At 42.3% G+C, this 15756-nt stretch overlaps 1 protein-coding gene across 11 annotated transcripts in view; it reads right to left on the reverse strand.

Annotated features, from left to right (window-relative positions):
• DISC1 (DISC1 scaffold protein) overlaps positions 1-15756 on the reverse strand; it is a 414923-nt gene that overhangs the window by 304836 nt on the left and 94331 nt on the right. The window contains exon 3 of one of the 11 annotated variants that reach the window (XM_003308820.6): positions 8311-13724. The exons of 9 other annotated variants lie outside the window; for them this stretch is intronic. In XM_003308820.6, the coding sequence (XP_003308868.4) occupies positions 13662-13724 (63 nt within the window). In that variant the 3' untranslated portion in view covers positions 8311-13661. Of the gene's footprint in view, positions 1-8310; positions 13725-13782; positions 15321-15756 lie in introns of those variants that run through there. One more of the 11 variants, XM_016940928.4, reaches the window with a different exon arrangement.

A 15756-nucleotide genomic window follows, 5' to 3' on the forward strand; every position in this document is an offset into this window, starting at 1 on the left:
ACTGGTGAATGCTGAATAAATAAATGAATGGGGCTGGGCACAGAGGCTCATGTCTATAATCCTAGCACTTTGAGAGGCCAAGGCAGGAGCATCACTTGAGCTCAGAAGTTCAAGATCAGACTGGGCAACATAGCAAAACCCCATTTCTACAAAAAATACAAATAAGTAGCCAAGTGCAGTGACACACGCCTGTAGTCTCAGCTACTCAGGAGGCTGAGGTAGGAGGATGGCTTGAGCCCAGGAGGCAGAGGTTGCAGTGAGCCGATATCACATCACTGCACTCCAGCCTGGGCAACAGAGCCAGACCCCGACTCAAAAAAATAAAACTAAAATAAATGAATGAGTGTTACAGTTTGGATGAGGAATAAGATAAACATAGAAAATAGCAACAATTTTATGAGCACTGCTATGTGCCAAGCACATTGCTACATATCAATCATTTTATCCTCACAATGATCCCACGAGAGAGTGGTTACTCACACTTTGGAAATGAAAGAAAGAAGCTCATAGAAAGTTCAAGAAAATTTTCAAAATTAGTCACACAGTTATGTGGATTCAGAAATAAAGCCAAGGTCTGTCTGACTCCAAAACCTATATTCTTAACCTCTGTGTTCTTTCTACAGGAAAGATTCTATCCTTTCACTGTGACATATCTGGAAATACATATTTGCATGCTTTATACAAATGCAAACTATTCTATCAACTCATTTTCCACCACGTCCACCTCTTTCCCATAGGAAGTATTCAGTAGCCAACAGAAACAAACAAAAAAAACTCTCGAAAATGGAAACAGCCTCAGATCCAATTCTAGGGGAATGGTTAAGTAAATTATGGTATATCCACTCATAGAATGGTATGCAGTAAGTCAATGAACAATTAGGAAAACAGGAAATATTTTAATATTACAAGATAAATCAGGATACAAAATATGTAAATATTATCTGTACTTTTTATTAAAAGTATGTTTTTTAAAAAGTCCTGGGAAGAACTAAGAGTTTTGACAATCAATCAGTCAGTGTGATTTTGAGTGACTTTACCTCAATTTCTCTACTTACAAAGCCAGCTACAAAATTTGAGCTGTTTATTGTTTAGAAAATTATTGTATTATTAAAATAACCTACAAGTTACTTATGCTACTCTTTGATTTCTGCATAAAAGTGGAGATTTGGTTTCCTCAAATTCTTAATGCTAAACAGCTTAGGGTAAGCTTGGTTTCCATAGCTCATAGATCTTTTCAGGGAACACCAAAGAGGATTTTTAGAAATGTTATATTTTAAGCTTGCCCAATGTGTGGAAAGAAGACTGGGAAATCATTTTGTTGTGATATGAAAGGAAAAACAAACCTTTGGAGATGATACAAAAATTTTGGAAGACAAGCAATAATTTAACTGTGATATCTGCCCACTCAGCACTTAGCCTATTGCCTTGTTCTTGATACATATTTGTTGCTTTGCTGACACATTTCAGTGGGATATGTGGTTCTGAAGCAAGTGTTCTTCCCCAGCAAGAATTTGCCAAGTAAACCAGTTAAGTTGTGAATGACTAAAATAGAAAAAGTACTTACACCAGGTCTTGAGTGTGTCATATGACTGGCAAGCTCTAGCAAGCTTGTGTGTGTGTGCGCATGCGTGTGTGTGTGTGCGTGAGAGAGAGAGCACGTGATGCCAATAGGCCTTGCAAACATCCTTAAGTTGCAGTTTATAGACAACACAGAAAACACAAAATTTTCAGGATCACAAGCTTCTGAAGAAAGAGCTTGATTATGGGCACCTCCAAAATACTCATTGCCCCACCACTTCAAAGAGATTCACAATAAAGTGTTCTTTCACCAAATGTCAATCATCAAATGTCCCAGGGAAGTAAATGACCAACTGAATTTTTGCTACTTTTCATTAAACCCTCAGATTTTCAGAACTATACATTGTTTCTATAAGTATGTCTTCACAGATGCTATGGAAAAGTGAATCACTTATATATGTGGTCCAAGCTTATGGTTCAGACTCAGGGATGGAGGCATCTTCACTCACAACTGTCCAGGCAAGAGAAATGAGTTTGTCCACTTCTTTTTAAGTGCAATGGAAAGTGCTCACAAACATTCCCACCATCACCAACACCACCAATACAGCCACCACCACCACCAGTCAGGTCATCATCATCATCACCACTCCTACTACCCCCACCACCACTTCAGCCATCACCACCACCAATACTCCTACCACCAACACCACCACTTTTACCATCACCACCCTCCAACCATCACAACTTTCACCACCACCCCTACCATCACTACCATCATCACCATAACTCGTACCACCACCACCACTACTCATGGCACCACCACCACTCCCACAATCACCACCACCACCACTACCACCACTACTCATGGCACCACCACCACTCCCACAATCACCACCACCACCACCATTCCTACCATCACCACCACTACGACTTCTCCCACCACTACCACCATCACTCCCACCATCACCAGCACTGCCACAGCCACCACCACTCCTACCATCACCACCACTATGACTTCTCCCACCACTACCACTACCACCATCACTCCCACCATCACCAGCACTGCCACAACCACCACCACTCCTACCATCATCACCACTACAACTACCACCATCACTCCCACCATCACCAGCACTGCCACAGCCACTACCACTCCTACCATCATCACCACTACAACTACCACCATCACTCTCACCATCACCAGCACTGCCACAGCCACTACCACTCCTACCATCACCACCACTTCTACAATCACCACCATCACCACCATTCCTACAACCACCACCACCACTTCTACAGTCACCAGTACTCCTACCATCACCACCACCACTCACTACCACTACCACCACTCCTACTGCAATCACCACCATTCCCACCATCACCACCACTCCTACCATCACCACCACTCTTGCCATCACCACCAACACTCCTACCATTACCACCACCTGTACCATCACCACCACTCCTACCTACCATCACCAACAACACTCCTACACTCTTCCTGAGCAAGAATTTGCCAAGTAAACATCACCACCACTCCTACCATCACCACCATCACTCCTACCACCACTATCACCACCACTCCTACCACTACCACCATCACCAACTCTGCTACAACCACCACCACTCCTACCATAACCACCACCACTCCTATAACCACTACCCACTGCTTCTACCATTACCACCACTACCACTCCTACCACAACGACTACCACCACTCCTAACACTACCACCATTACCAACAACACTGCTACAACCACCACCACTCCTATCATCACCACCACCACTCCTATCACCACTACCACTGCTTCTACCATCACCACTACCACCACTGCCACTGTTCCCACTACCTACACCACCAACTCATCTCTCACACGTACTATCATCAGCACCACGACCACTGCTACTATCACCTCCGCTAGCACTCCAACCACTATCACCACTGTCACAATACTACTATCGTGGCTCCTACTTATTAGTAGAAAGAGCAAACTATCCAACTTTCTACCTGTTTATTAAGACATATGCATTGAAAGCACTTACTGGAGAAAGAGGAACATTCCTTAGATCATATCCAAGTAGCCATAATACAGAGAACCCAACAGAAATAGCAAAAGACAAAATGCCACTCAGCCACACAATGAAAAACGTCAAAAAGGACACACATCGAAATATGAATGGTGGCTATGTCTATAAAGGATCTCTACAAAGGATATTTTTCTTTTATTTATACTGTATATCCCAATGCCTACATATTTTTACAATGATTATGCATTGTTTAAATAATTTTTTAATTTCCAGTTTCAGAAATGAAAGATAATTTCCAACTGGTATCTTGAGGCATTTCTAAGTAGAATTCTGTCTGGGATCGATTTGCATAAATTATGAAGCCAAACAGAGATGGGTCTGAATTCCTGCTGGGGCACTTCTTGTCTCTGTGACCTTTCTGATCAATACACTGGACACAAGGTTGTAAAAAAATTCATGATGCGATGTATGAGAAACCCTAGGCACATAGATAGCTAGTTATCATTATCTGTCAAGCCTTGCTATGCTATCAAACTCAACTGTAAAGTAGGCACCCACCCACCTTTCTCATGTAGCCTTCAAGTCAATCCAACCTTGGAGAGTCCTCATGACGGTGGAGGGCAAGAGAGGACTTTATGGCTGAGCAGGGGTCCAAGGTATTCACACTATAGGGTCAGGATTTAAGAGCATGAGTTCTGAAGAAGCTGTCTCAAGTCAAACCTTAATTTTACTCTTTACTAGTTGCAAGATGTTGAACAAACTCAGTCTCCTTGACAGTGAAAGAGACAGTGAAACTAGATCTACCTGGTGACTTTGTTGTAACTGTTGAGAGCAGAGCGTCTGGCTCAGGGTTTGCACAGTGCCAGGGAGAGCCATTGCCTTGGCTGTGAGGCAGGGGAAGAAATATTCCACTTAAAGACGCTTTATAAGTCAACTTGCTAAAATTATGCCCAAATGGAATATGTGCTAAGAAAGCAGCTTTTGGAAAAACTGAATAGACTATATCTCTTGGTGGCACTTCTCAGTTAATTTGGAAACTTTTGCAAAATTCACAGCTCTTTCAGTGCACAAAATTAACATAACCTTGATATATTAATAAAAATATAACAAAGTATTAAGAGTGAGACAGAGGTAGGAGGTGGGGCTCAGACACCAGGTCAAATTGAGGACTGGTTAAAACAGGGAGGCAATGGAAGCACCTTTTCAAAGACAGGCGGCCCAGCATGCCATGTTTACCATTGCCATGGCAACACCTGAGAGTTTCTGCCCCTTTCCATGGCAATGATCCAACAATGCAGAAGTTACCACTCTCTTCCTAGAAATTTTTGCATGAACTACCTCTTAATTTGCATGTAATTAAAAGTAGGTATAAATATTACTGCAGAACTGCCTTTAAGCTGCAGGAGCAATCACAGAACTATAACACTGCCACTTCAATAAAGCTGTTTTCTTCTACCACCATCTTTCCCTTGAATTCTTTCCTGGGCAAAGCCAAGAACCCTCCTGGGCTAAGCCCCAGTTTGGGGCTTGCCTTTCCTGCATCAATACTGCCTAAAAACTGGGCTACAACAGAATATCCTTTCAAGGTTCTTTCTTAATCCTTAAAATATTAAAGTGAAATTCAGGAACCCAAGCTTGGAACCTAGAACTTCCATTTCCCCATTTGGGGTTATACAGGGAAATGTGATAGATCATGCCTACAAACAAAACTGTGATTTTTTTTTTTTTTAGCCATTTAAAAATATGTAAACTCTGAAAGAGAAACTCTTATTTAAAATGTAATGGCAGGCTCTCCTGCATAAAAATAATTTTACACCATATTCTTCATTTTAATTGAATTTAGACATATATTCAGTCATCACCAAAATGGGTTAATTACTTAGGCTAGGACTAACTCACTTAGCAATCTAGGTGCACAGCTGATATATGACCAATTCTGTGCGCTGAAAATTGAAGTTTATTAGGTATAGTCTAACTAGGAGAGAAATTAAAAGAATAATTCTTTATAGCATATTATCATATCTTACCCCAGCCTACCAACAAGGCCATGGGAAATTTCTGGCAAGCAATCATCCAACTTATACATTCAGCCAGTTGTTATTGGGCCAATTCCATATTAACAGTAACTGTAGAAACTGCACTATTGAAAAACATTTTATTGGGTGCTATGTTCACTAACTACATTTGGGGTGACAGGATCAATAGAAGCCCAAACCTCAGCATCACACAACACATCCTGGTCACAAACCTGCACAACATGTATCCCCTGAATCTGAAGTTTAAAAATAAAAAATAAAAATAAAAGGTCAATGTGACTGGCTGCAGGAATGTGGAGAAAAAATAAAATCCAAATGGTCACTTTTTTAGTTTCTTCTTCATTGGCTTCTTTATCCTTCTCCATGTCTACAGTGGGTTTTGGACATTAGAAACACTATTGGCACTGAGGCTATTTTTGGAATCATACAAATGAGTGAATTCAAATGCCATTCATTATTTATCTCTATTGGTTTTTGGTTGCAGTCAGTGTTCACTGTTAAACTGGACATGGCATTTAATTCATTCCTGTGAATAGATTTTTCATGAGTAATTTGCTCTGCTGGTGTTTTCACAAAAAATTAGCTGGATGTATCTGCTTGTCAGTGCTCAAAAACTACAGGCTCTCTCACCCTTTTAGTGGTAATTGCTGCAGCCTATAATCTTTTAAGACATAATTGTTTTTTTATAGAATATTTTTCAGCTCATTCATCTATAATAGAATTCAGACTATCAGAGGAGCACCACTGAGCAACCACCATCATCATTATTTTTTAAAATATAATTCAAACCACATTGATGTGTACATCCCTTTCTGGAATGGACAAATGGAACATACCAGTGTTAGGCCCAAAGCCAAGGGGGTTGTACAAAATTGGTCTCTGGCTAATGACATGGCAGCAGGAACAGCTTAAATTCTTTGAGTGATGTAAAGGTATCAAGATACAACAGCTAGTCAAAAAAAAAAAAAAAAAACCCTAGAGGATTAAATAAAATATTTCCACTAGCCTGAGCTATTCCAATTTGGATGAAATCCAATCAGAAGGCATAAAGCATGCTAGAATATTAGTTTCTTGGAACAAAGCAGAATGAAGCTATTTTCTTTTGGCTGAAGAGCAGCAATACAAATAAAACAGTGACCTTCAATTCAAAGGCAATGTTAATAGAGAGAAATCACAAAACTGCAGCCAGTGATAAGAATAACTAATAAAGAGCAATGCTTCTAGCACACTGTGAACCTGCGTATGTACTGGACTCAAATATGCCTCTATACGATTCCTCAGGGATCTAGAAGTAGAAATACCATTTGACCCAGCCATCCCATTACTGGGTATATACCCAAAGGATTATAAAACATGCTGCTATAAAGACATATGCACACGTATGTTTATTGCGGCACTATTCACAATAGCAAAGACTTGGAACCAACCCAAATGTCCAACAATGATAGACTGGATTAAGAAAATGTGGCACATATACACCATGGAATACTACGCAGCCATAAAAAAGGTTGAGTTCGTGTCCTTTGTAGGGACATGGATGAAGCTGGAAACCATCATTCTCAGCAAACTATCTCAAGGACAAAAAACCAAACACCACATGTTCTCACTCGTAGGTGGGAATTGAACAATGAGAACTCATAGACACAGGAAGGGGAACATCACACACCAGGCCTGTTTTGGGGTTGGGGGAGGGGGAGGGATAGCATGAGGAGATATACCTAATGTTAAATGACGAGTTAATGGGTGCAGCACACCAGCATGGCACACGTATACATATGTAACAAACCTGCACGTTGTGCACATGTACCCTAAAACTTAAAGCATAATAAAAATATATATATATGCCTCTATAAATACTAAGGAGAAGCCGAAAGATACACTGTAGAAGGCTCTGCAGGACACATTTTAGAAGTACTTTCTCAAACTCCTCAGATGCCATGCAGATTTTAGAAATAAAATTTCATTAAATGGGAACATTTTCCAGAGCAAAAATGCAATAGTAACAGAATGCAGATGGAAGAAAGACCTCAGGTCCTTGGTAGAACAAACTAAGTTCACCATGTGGTTTCATACGTCAAGCAGTTACATCTTTGGCCATTAGGCTCTGCACTGGTTAAGTGTATAACTCCAGGGATAGAGCTCCAAGACCTCTGAGCTACAAAATAATAGTTGGCAGCTCAATGACTCTTACTAGGTATTAAAGCCTAACTCCTGGACCCAGATGGGAACTCCTGGTAGGTGCTATCCAGGAGCATGAGGACTAAGCCAGAGGCCCCTGAAGACAGTGGGCGATTGTGCCTTGTTGGCGGCTGCCTCCCGAACATCTACCGCACTGTGTGCTGTAAAAGGCAGTTAGGATTTGTAAAATGAGAAGACAGTCTCACTTTAACAAGAGACATTCTCTTTAGACACTTTAAAAAACAAATCTTGGCTTTATAATGCTTTAAGCTAGCATCTTAAAGATTAACATCATAGATGGCACAAAATGTGATCCTAAAGATAAACCTCTAAAGAGGAATAAAATGATCAAGTAAACACTAAAGGGATGCAGCATGATTCCTCCATCTTTGTATGAAATCCTCTAGCACACGAAAAAAAACCAAGTTTTAAAACTGATTTATCTGCTTAAGAGTCAGGAGACCCAGATTTTAGTCCTGGATTCATCCTAAACAATCTTATAATATAATTTTAGGGTTTTTTCTTACCACCCCCCTACCCCTCCTTTTTTTTTAGACGGAGTCTCACTCTGTCACCAGGCTGGAGTGCGGTGGTACAATCATAGCTCACTGCAGCCCCGAACTCCTGGGCTCAAGCGATCCTCCGACCTCAGCCTCCCAAAGCGCTGAGATTGCAAGGCATGACCCACCACCACACCAGGCCCTATTTAACCCCTCTAAGAGCCACTTTACTCATCTCACATATGAAAAATAACACTAGACCAACTCATGCCACCAGATTATTGTAAAATGGTGAGAAAAGAATGCCTGTGAAGAGTTTTGAAAAACACAAGTAGAAGAGTTGTTACAAAAGTAAAAATGATTCCAAGAGATTGCTGTCATGGGTTTAATTGCTTCTTGATTCAGATTTAATTCTACTCAAGGGGCGTCTCTCTGAAACTCAGCCTAAATTCAGTGAGTCCCAACACCTAGAGGATGGTCAAATAGAGGAGGAATTAATGGCCAGTCTTGCCCAGTGTTTACTTCTTCAAAATGTAAAATGTCCATACACGCCCGCTGTCCTAAACTTGCTCTCTGTCCTCCATTCACACATGTAGGACATGCAGCAGTCTCCCCTTAGGGCCCCAGGCATCAGTGGTTCTGAACCACCTGGAAGTCATCAAGCCCTCTGAGGAATACTGGGACATGTTGATATATGAAATTCTATCTTATACACTAGCAAAAATATCAGTAACAGAAAATAAGAATCCATTATAGGCGTGCAATGTAAAATTAGAGTGAGAAGCACAGGTGTCCATGAAAAATAGAGAAAAAGCAAGCTATAACATGAGAGATGATAGTTTCTGAGTATTCCACGGATAATCATGTGCTATGTTCATCCATTTTATCATCTTGCAGACACCTGAAGACAAGCAGGAGCAGGCATGGATGAGCTGGTGTTTTAAGAAAAGAATCAGAATATTGCTAATTACCAAGTACTGACAAGCATTACTATGCCAGCCTTATTCCAAGGTTGATTCTATTAGCTTGAGAGCCCTCTCTTAATGAATAATCCTGAATAGTTACACCCCAGATTCTTGCAGGGAAGGGTAAAATCTCACTGCAGACCCTTATTTGTCCATCATAGGCTAAGAGAGAGATCATGGATGTGATTATGGATATGATATTTCTAGAAAGATGATGCAGTCCATCCGTCTCTCTTCTCTTGATATTCTAAAACCACTTCCTGAATTAAGACAGAGCAGTTAAGCAGCATGTCATGGAACCAGATCATGTGGCCACTTATAAAACTGCCTTTGCCCAAACACATTCTGGGGTGATACTATCAATTTATAAGAACTGGCCCCTGTTGTGTCAACTGCTTTTGAGAATATTGTCTTTTACATTATGTAGGGAGGGAATACAGCCCGTCTTCCCTGCCCTTAGGTATCCATGAGGAGGGGCTTTCCCTGTTGCCCCGCTGCTTTCACCTGTCCAGGGAGATAGACTGAATTTCCCCACTGGTAAACTGGGACCTAAGACTGAGCATGTGTAACTCAGTGCTTCCTCTCTCCCTCCTTGGTGGAGGCCAGGTGACCTTGGGCAGCACTCATTTGCTCTGCTCCTCCAGAAACTCAGGTTTACAAGGCCAGGCCTCAAAAAAAAGGTGCCTGCAGCTCATCACTGCCCACAGCTGCATGGGCAATTCTTGTTCTGGGGTTTGGTATTAGGAAGCCCATTGTTGCCATATACCCAAGCCACATTCCATAATGTTATGTTATCAGGAACGATGCTGATATTTAGATTTCCATCTTCTTCATGCCTTCATGTTATCTCTCACTTGGTTCATAACATGGAAAAGCAAAATGTTATTTTGGGGCTGTGCCTGTTATTAAGCTATTGTCTCTCCCCTCTAAACGTATCTTTTTATCTTCTGTTTTGTGATGCTGAGGCTGGACCTCTGTAGACCAACCATGTTTCTGACTTTGCTGCCAGCTCCAAAGAGACTGCAAGGCTGGAGGAGGAAAGGGGATGTGCTCCTTCCTGTCTGCTCCCTGCTTTCAGCCTCTTGCTCCTATCTGCCACTCCCTAACAATGCTAGGCTACACCATTTCAGTGTGCAGTTTCTCCAGCACTTGTAGGACCAATCTCATTCCCTCAAAGACACCACCCCCGAGACCAGCCAGTGTCACTCTCTTGGGCATATGGACCCAGCCCAGAAGGGCCTTCAGCCAGCTCAGGCAGCGCTAACTGAACTTTTCTCAGCAAACGGAAAATACCAACAATGCAGGACAGGCAAGCCCCCAAACTGGGGCTTATCCCAGGAAGGTTCTTGACTTCAACCAGGAAATAATTCAAGGGCGACCTGGTGGTGTTAGACAGCAATCATCTTAATGAAGCGTACTGCTCCTTGCAGAGCAGGGCTAACTCATAGGCAGCAATGCAGAGTCAGCAACATATGGGCTCTCGGAACTGTGTTTATTCCCACTTTCAATTACATGCAAATTAAGGGGTGAGCTAGTGCAAATTGAGAGGTGGGTTATTTAGAACTTCCTAGGAAAGGGGCAGTAACTTCCGGTAGTTGCCATGGCATTTGTAAGCTGTCATGGGGCTGGTGGGATGTCTTATGCTAATGAGCAATAAGGGCAGTTAGGGATGGCTTTTGTCGCCATCTGCCGGTTTGCGTCAGTTTCTTCACTTGACCCTGTCTGGACCAGATCCTGTTTGGGTCAGGAGGCTTGTGAACACAAAATAAGTCTTGCCAGTTTCCTACCTCACCACCATTATTCCAGGATGTATTCTGTGGGTGCAGAACATGAGAATCACTAGAGCTGATCATCAAGAGGGACTTGAGCATCCCCACGAAGCCTGATCACTGGGGACATCACTGTGGTTGCTGCACAGCGAGGGCTGACTCCCCCTCCCTGCTTCCACACCACCGTGACCCTCTCTGTGGTCACACAAAGCCATAACAGGCCACGAGGGAGTGACTCACTGATCCTGGAAACAGACAGTGACCCTGTAGGTCCCGGGGAATCTCTCCTATAGTGACACGGACAACAAAGAGCACTAACGGATGTAGACCAAATCCTGTAGAGAAAGCCAACAGTACCTGGTTAAATGGGAACTGGCCTTTTCATTTGTAACAACAAAGCTATGCTACACACTTGGCTCTCAGAACCACCCTGACAACTACCCTAACCAAATGACAGTGACACTTGAGAATGTAAAATTACCACTGACAACCAAACGCCAAATGCCAAAATTTGAGTGGAGATAGGCCACAGTTAAGAATAAAAGACACAGGGCACCTCACTGTTTAAGGACAGACTCTGAAGCCAGGTCTCCTACTGAAGACTGCTTAAGATTAGGAATTCCAGGAAAAGTTTGCGTCTGTGTCTATACACAGATGACTAAAGGAAGGAAGAAGAAAAGAGAGACTGCCTTTGGGGGAAGAGCTAGGCTCAAGGCTGTGACAACTCTTTACCTCCCCTCTCCTGCAGCACAGCGGTTATTGTACGCTGGTTCCGTCTCCTGGGTGAAGGGCTTCAAGACAATCACCTTGAAGTTTGGGGATGTCTACAAGAAGGGTAAACTGGTATCACACTTGGGGCTGTGTTTGCAGGGTTCTAGAACCCACAGGCCACTTCACTGCCATCTTTAAACATAGTAAGAAGTCCTCGGGAAGAAATCAGGGTGGAAGAGTCAGGATAAGGGAAAAGGCTCTTCTAGAGCCCCGCTGTTTCATGAAAAACCAGGAACTTCTAGGTCCCCAAGGACCCACGCAGGCAGGCAGGGCCCCTGGGCATCCCAGGAGACAGCCCAGGGAAGCAGCCCTGCCCCGTTCCCCACACAGAGGATATGCCAATTGAGCATGCAAAGCCAAATGAAGTACCAAGGCCATTGTTCAAAATACTGGTCCAATCTATTAGCAGGTGACAATTTCCATTTAAAGGATGAAGACCAACATTCACTTTTAATGAACTAGAATAGAACAAATACAATATCAGAGTGGGATGCATTTTTGTTCTATGTATATACAGGGTCATGGTGAGTTTCCTTCCTGGAGTCACCATCACAAACTGTGAAAGCCACTGACCTAGGGAATTAATTGTCCAGACATCGGCACTGGGCACAATAAACTTGCCAACAAATGCTCCCGGTTGTTTGGGTAAGAAGATGTAGCCCACCCCACAACCAACAAAAAAGAGGGAGGAAGAAGGGAGGGAGAGAATGAAACATCGGTTCTTGCCTTTCCTCACCCCAACAGTCCCAGTGGCTGCAGAAGTCTGTCTGCCAGGGAAGGGAAGGAGAGATGAATGGAAGACTGAATTTGAGAATAACACTAACAGTGGCTGACAGTGTCATAATCCAATTGATGAGACAAAAATCACCAGAGCAGACTGTTATAAGACAGAATAGGACCAATATTTTAAAATGTTTGCTCTGGACAGGCCATCAGAGAAGTCTGATATAACAGACATGCTATATGAAATTTAACCTTTGATGTAACCACGGGACTGCACAGAAAGAATAACGTTCACTTGAACCAGACCAGAAATAAGTTCTGTACAAAGAGTAAGGTCGTAGTCAGTGCACCTGATCTCACAGCAACAATTCTGGAAGCAAGGGAAGAAGATCATCGCCGTTCCACAGACCTGAGTTTACAGGTCTTCCTGCAGGAGCTTCCTGCCCAGATGTTCTGCCTGCAGTTACGGTTGACCCTTGAACAACACGGGTTTTAACATGTGAGTCTACTCATAGGCAGACTTTTTTTCAATAAATACAGTCTGTATCAGGGGTTCCAGTTCCTTAATCCAACATGGATCAAAAATACAGCATTCGCCAAGTAAAACCTGCAGATATGGAGGGCCGACTTTTCATATCCACTGAAAACAAGACTTGAGTACATGTGGATTTCTGTATCCACAGGCGTCCTGGAATTAATCCCCCATGGATATCAAGGGACAACTGTAGTACATATTGCCACCAAGGGGAAAATGATTCCTTCATAATGGTCCTAAAGGCCTCCGAAATTTAATTCCCGTAACTGACATTAATCATAGCATATTTTTCCATTTGCTTTTGGGTGGTTTTTTCCCCCCTACAAAAATCTAATTGTCCCAACACAGAACAATAGCGGTTTTTTCATGCCATGATAGGGGACTGGGAAACGCGTGGGAGAAACGGTACAGTGGGCAGAAATGCCCACTTGGTTTTTTTCAAGCCCATGGCCAGCATCCAGACAGCTGCTACCCTGAAATAATGTTAAAAGGGAGAGGAATATGATGCTGCCCTGATCATAAATGAGCGTATTCTTCCATGTGGGTCCTCTTTTTCTTTTCATGATGTCTAAAGAAGTCATGATCTACGCTGTGTGGATATCTATTTGTCTTGCTTTGTTTAAATTTGGGAAGTTTCATTAATAGGAGTTTGGTTCAGGATGTTGAGGCTTCCATGGTGGATCCAAAGCAATTGGTTCCAGCTGCCAAGAAGAAAATGAATACCTCTGAGTGGAATGGACACAGAATAACATCCTTGACTGGGACTAACAGTATTTGAAGCACTGTGATGTTTATGCTGGACACACTTGTTCCAGTGTGGATAAGTAGAAAGATCTATTTCATAGAGCAGTCCAGGCAGAGCTGTCCGCATTCTACAGAACCTCATTTGTATCAAATACCACGGTCATTCCAGGTTAAGCATCTCTAGCATACTGTGTTTTTTACTCAAAATTCAAGCTTCTATCAAACATGAAAAAGAAGCCCGGATTTGGGAGGAATCTCTTCCTTTCTCTCAACAATAGTTTCCAAATATCTGAGATACCATTTTTGAAAGTCCTTAAGGCAGTGCTTTTTTTTTTTTTTTTTTTTTTTTTGAGATGGAGTCTTGCTATGTCGCCAGGCTGGAGTGCAGTGGCGTGATCTTGGCTCACTGCAAGCTCCGCCTCCCAGGTTCATGCCATTCTCCTGCCTCAGCCTCCCGAGTAGCCGGGATTACAGGTGCCCGCCACCACACCCGGCTAATTATTTGTATTTTTAGTAGAGATGGAGTTTCACCATGTTAGCCAGGATGGTCTCAATCTCCTGACCTCGTGATCTGCCCGCCTCGACCTCCCAAAGTGCTGGGATTCCAGGCGTGAGCCACCGCACCCAGCCAAGGCAGTGCTTTTCAAGAATTTTTGTTTACTTCTTGATTTTTTTCCATTGTTTGTTTTTCTTTTTCTTTTTTTTAGCAACAGAGCCCTTTTTGAGATGAAATCTTACTGGACTAATAACAGATAGAAACCAAAGTACTCTGGATGAAGCTTCCCTTTCAGCCTTCCCTAAGGCATCTCTGAGGCTCCTCAGAACACAATTTGAAAAGCACAGCCTTCTGGTGTTCTGAAGAGAATACATGGATCCAAAAATGTTGAACAGCTGTAAATATCAGCAACCCCAGGTTGCCAAGTTTTTGTTGCTGCCCCAATTCCATATGATATAAATGAACATTTCATTGTATAAGGTCTTTAAGAAAAATAAAAGATTTATATCTTTTGATAGTTTTGATATATCTGATTTCATAAATATGCATCAAATATTAATCTCAGCCAGATTTACTTACTTGGAGCATGAAGCCAAATCCTCAACTGTGGTACTAAGGATTTTATTAGAATTCTAACTTTCCAGAGAGTATTTTTAAACATTTTCTTCTAATTTTTTCTCTCCTAAAAACTTTTTTTCTTTTTTTTTTCCCATCTGTAGTGTGGAAAAGAATAAAAAGCAGATAACATTATCCGCAATACTCCAACCAGGGACAGCCTGAATTAATATGTTGACATAGCTCCTTTCAATCAGCACAGTTTTTATATGTATTATTTCCTCTGTTTCTCTCATCAGCCCAGTGAGGTAGGTAGAGCTAATGTTATTGTACTCATTTGGCAGATGAGGACATCATTTCTCACATCAGGACAGACCTGGCTCTGGAAAAAAGCTGGGAAAAGTTCCAGAATGGCATGCCCATTTTCCATTGTCAATTTTCATGATCCGTATCCACAGTTGCTGTTCACCCCAAATGAAAATGTAACCCTTCCAGTGACTTCCTGCAGAGGTAAAGTAAATTACCTGTGGTTATTAATGCAGTCAATGTCAGAACTAGGTATGCAACGTGAGGTGACTGGTAGCAACTTCCTCCAACAAACCTGTAAACGAAACGACAACACGTTTCCTACCTGCTGCTCAGAACCACTTCTGCCCTGTGACTATCTGGGAGAAGGAACAGACTTAAGAACTTCACATTTTAGCCCTCATGCAGAAAGCCCCAAGGGAAAAAAATCACCCAGTCGTAGAAAACTAAAAGTAGTCAAGTTAGGGAACGGCAAAAATGAAGCATTAGAAAAGCTGAGAAGAGGCCGAGCGCAGCGGCTCACACCTGTAATCCCAGCACTTTGAGAGGCCAAAGTGGGAGGATCGCTTGAGGCCAGGCATTCAAGACCAGCCTGTGCAACATAGTGAGACCCCATCTTTATAAAAAATTTT

The sequence above is a fragment of the Pan troglodytes genome, chromosome 1, assembly GCF_028858775.2.
Source record: "Pan troglodytes isolate AG18354 chromosome 1, NHGRI_mPanTro3-v2.0_pri, whole genome shotgun sequence".
NCBI lineage: Eukaryota > Metazoa > Chordata > Mammalia > Primates > Hominidae > Pan > Pan troglodytes.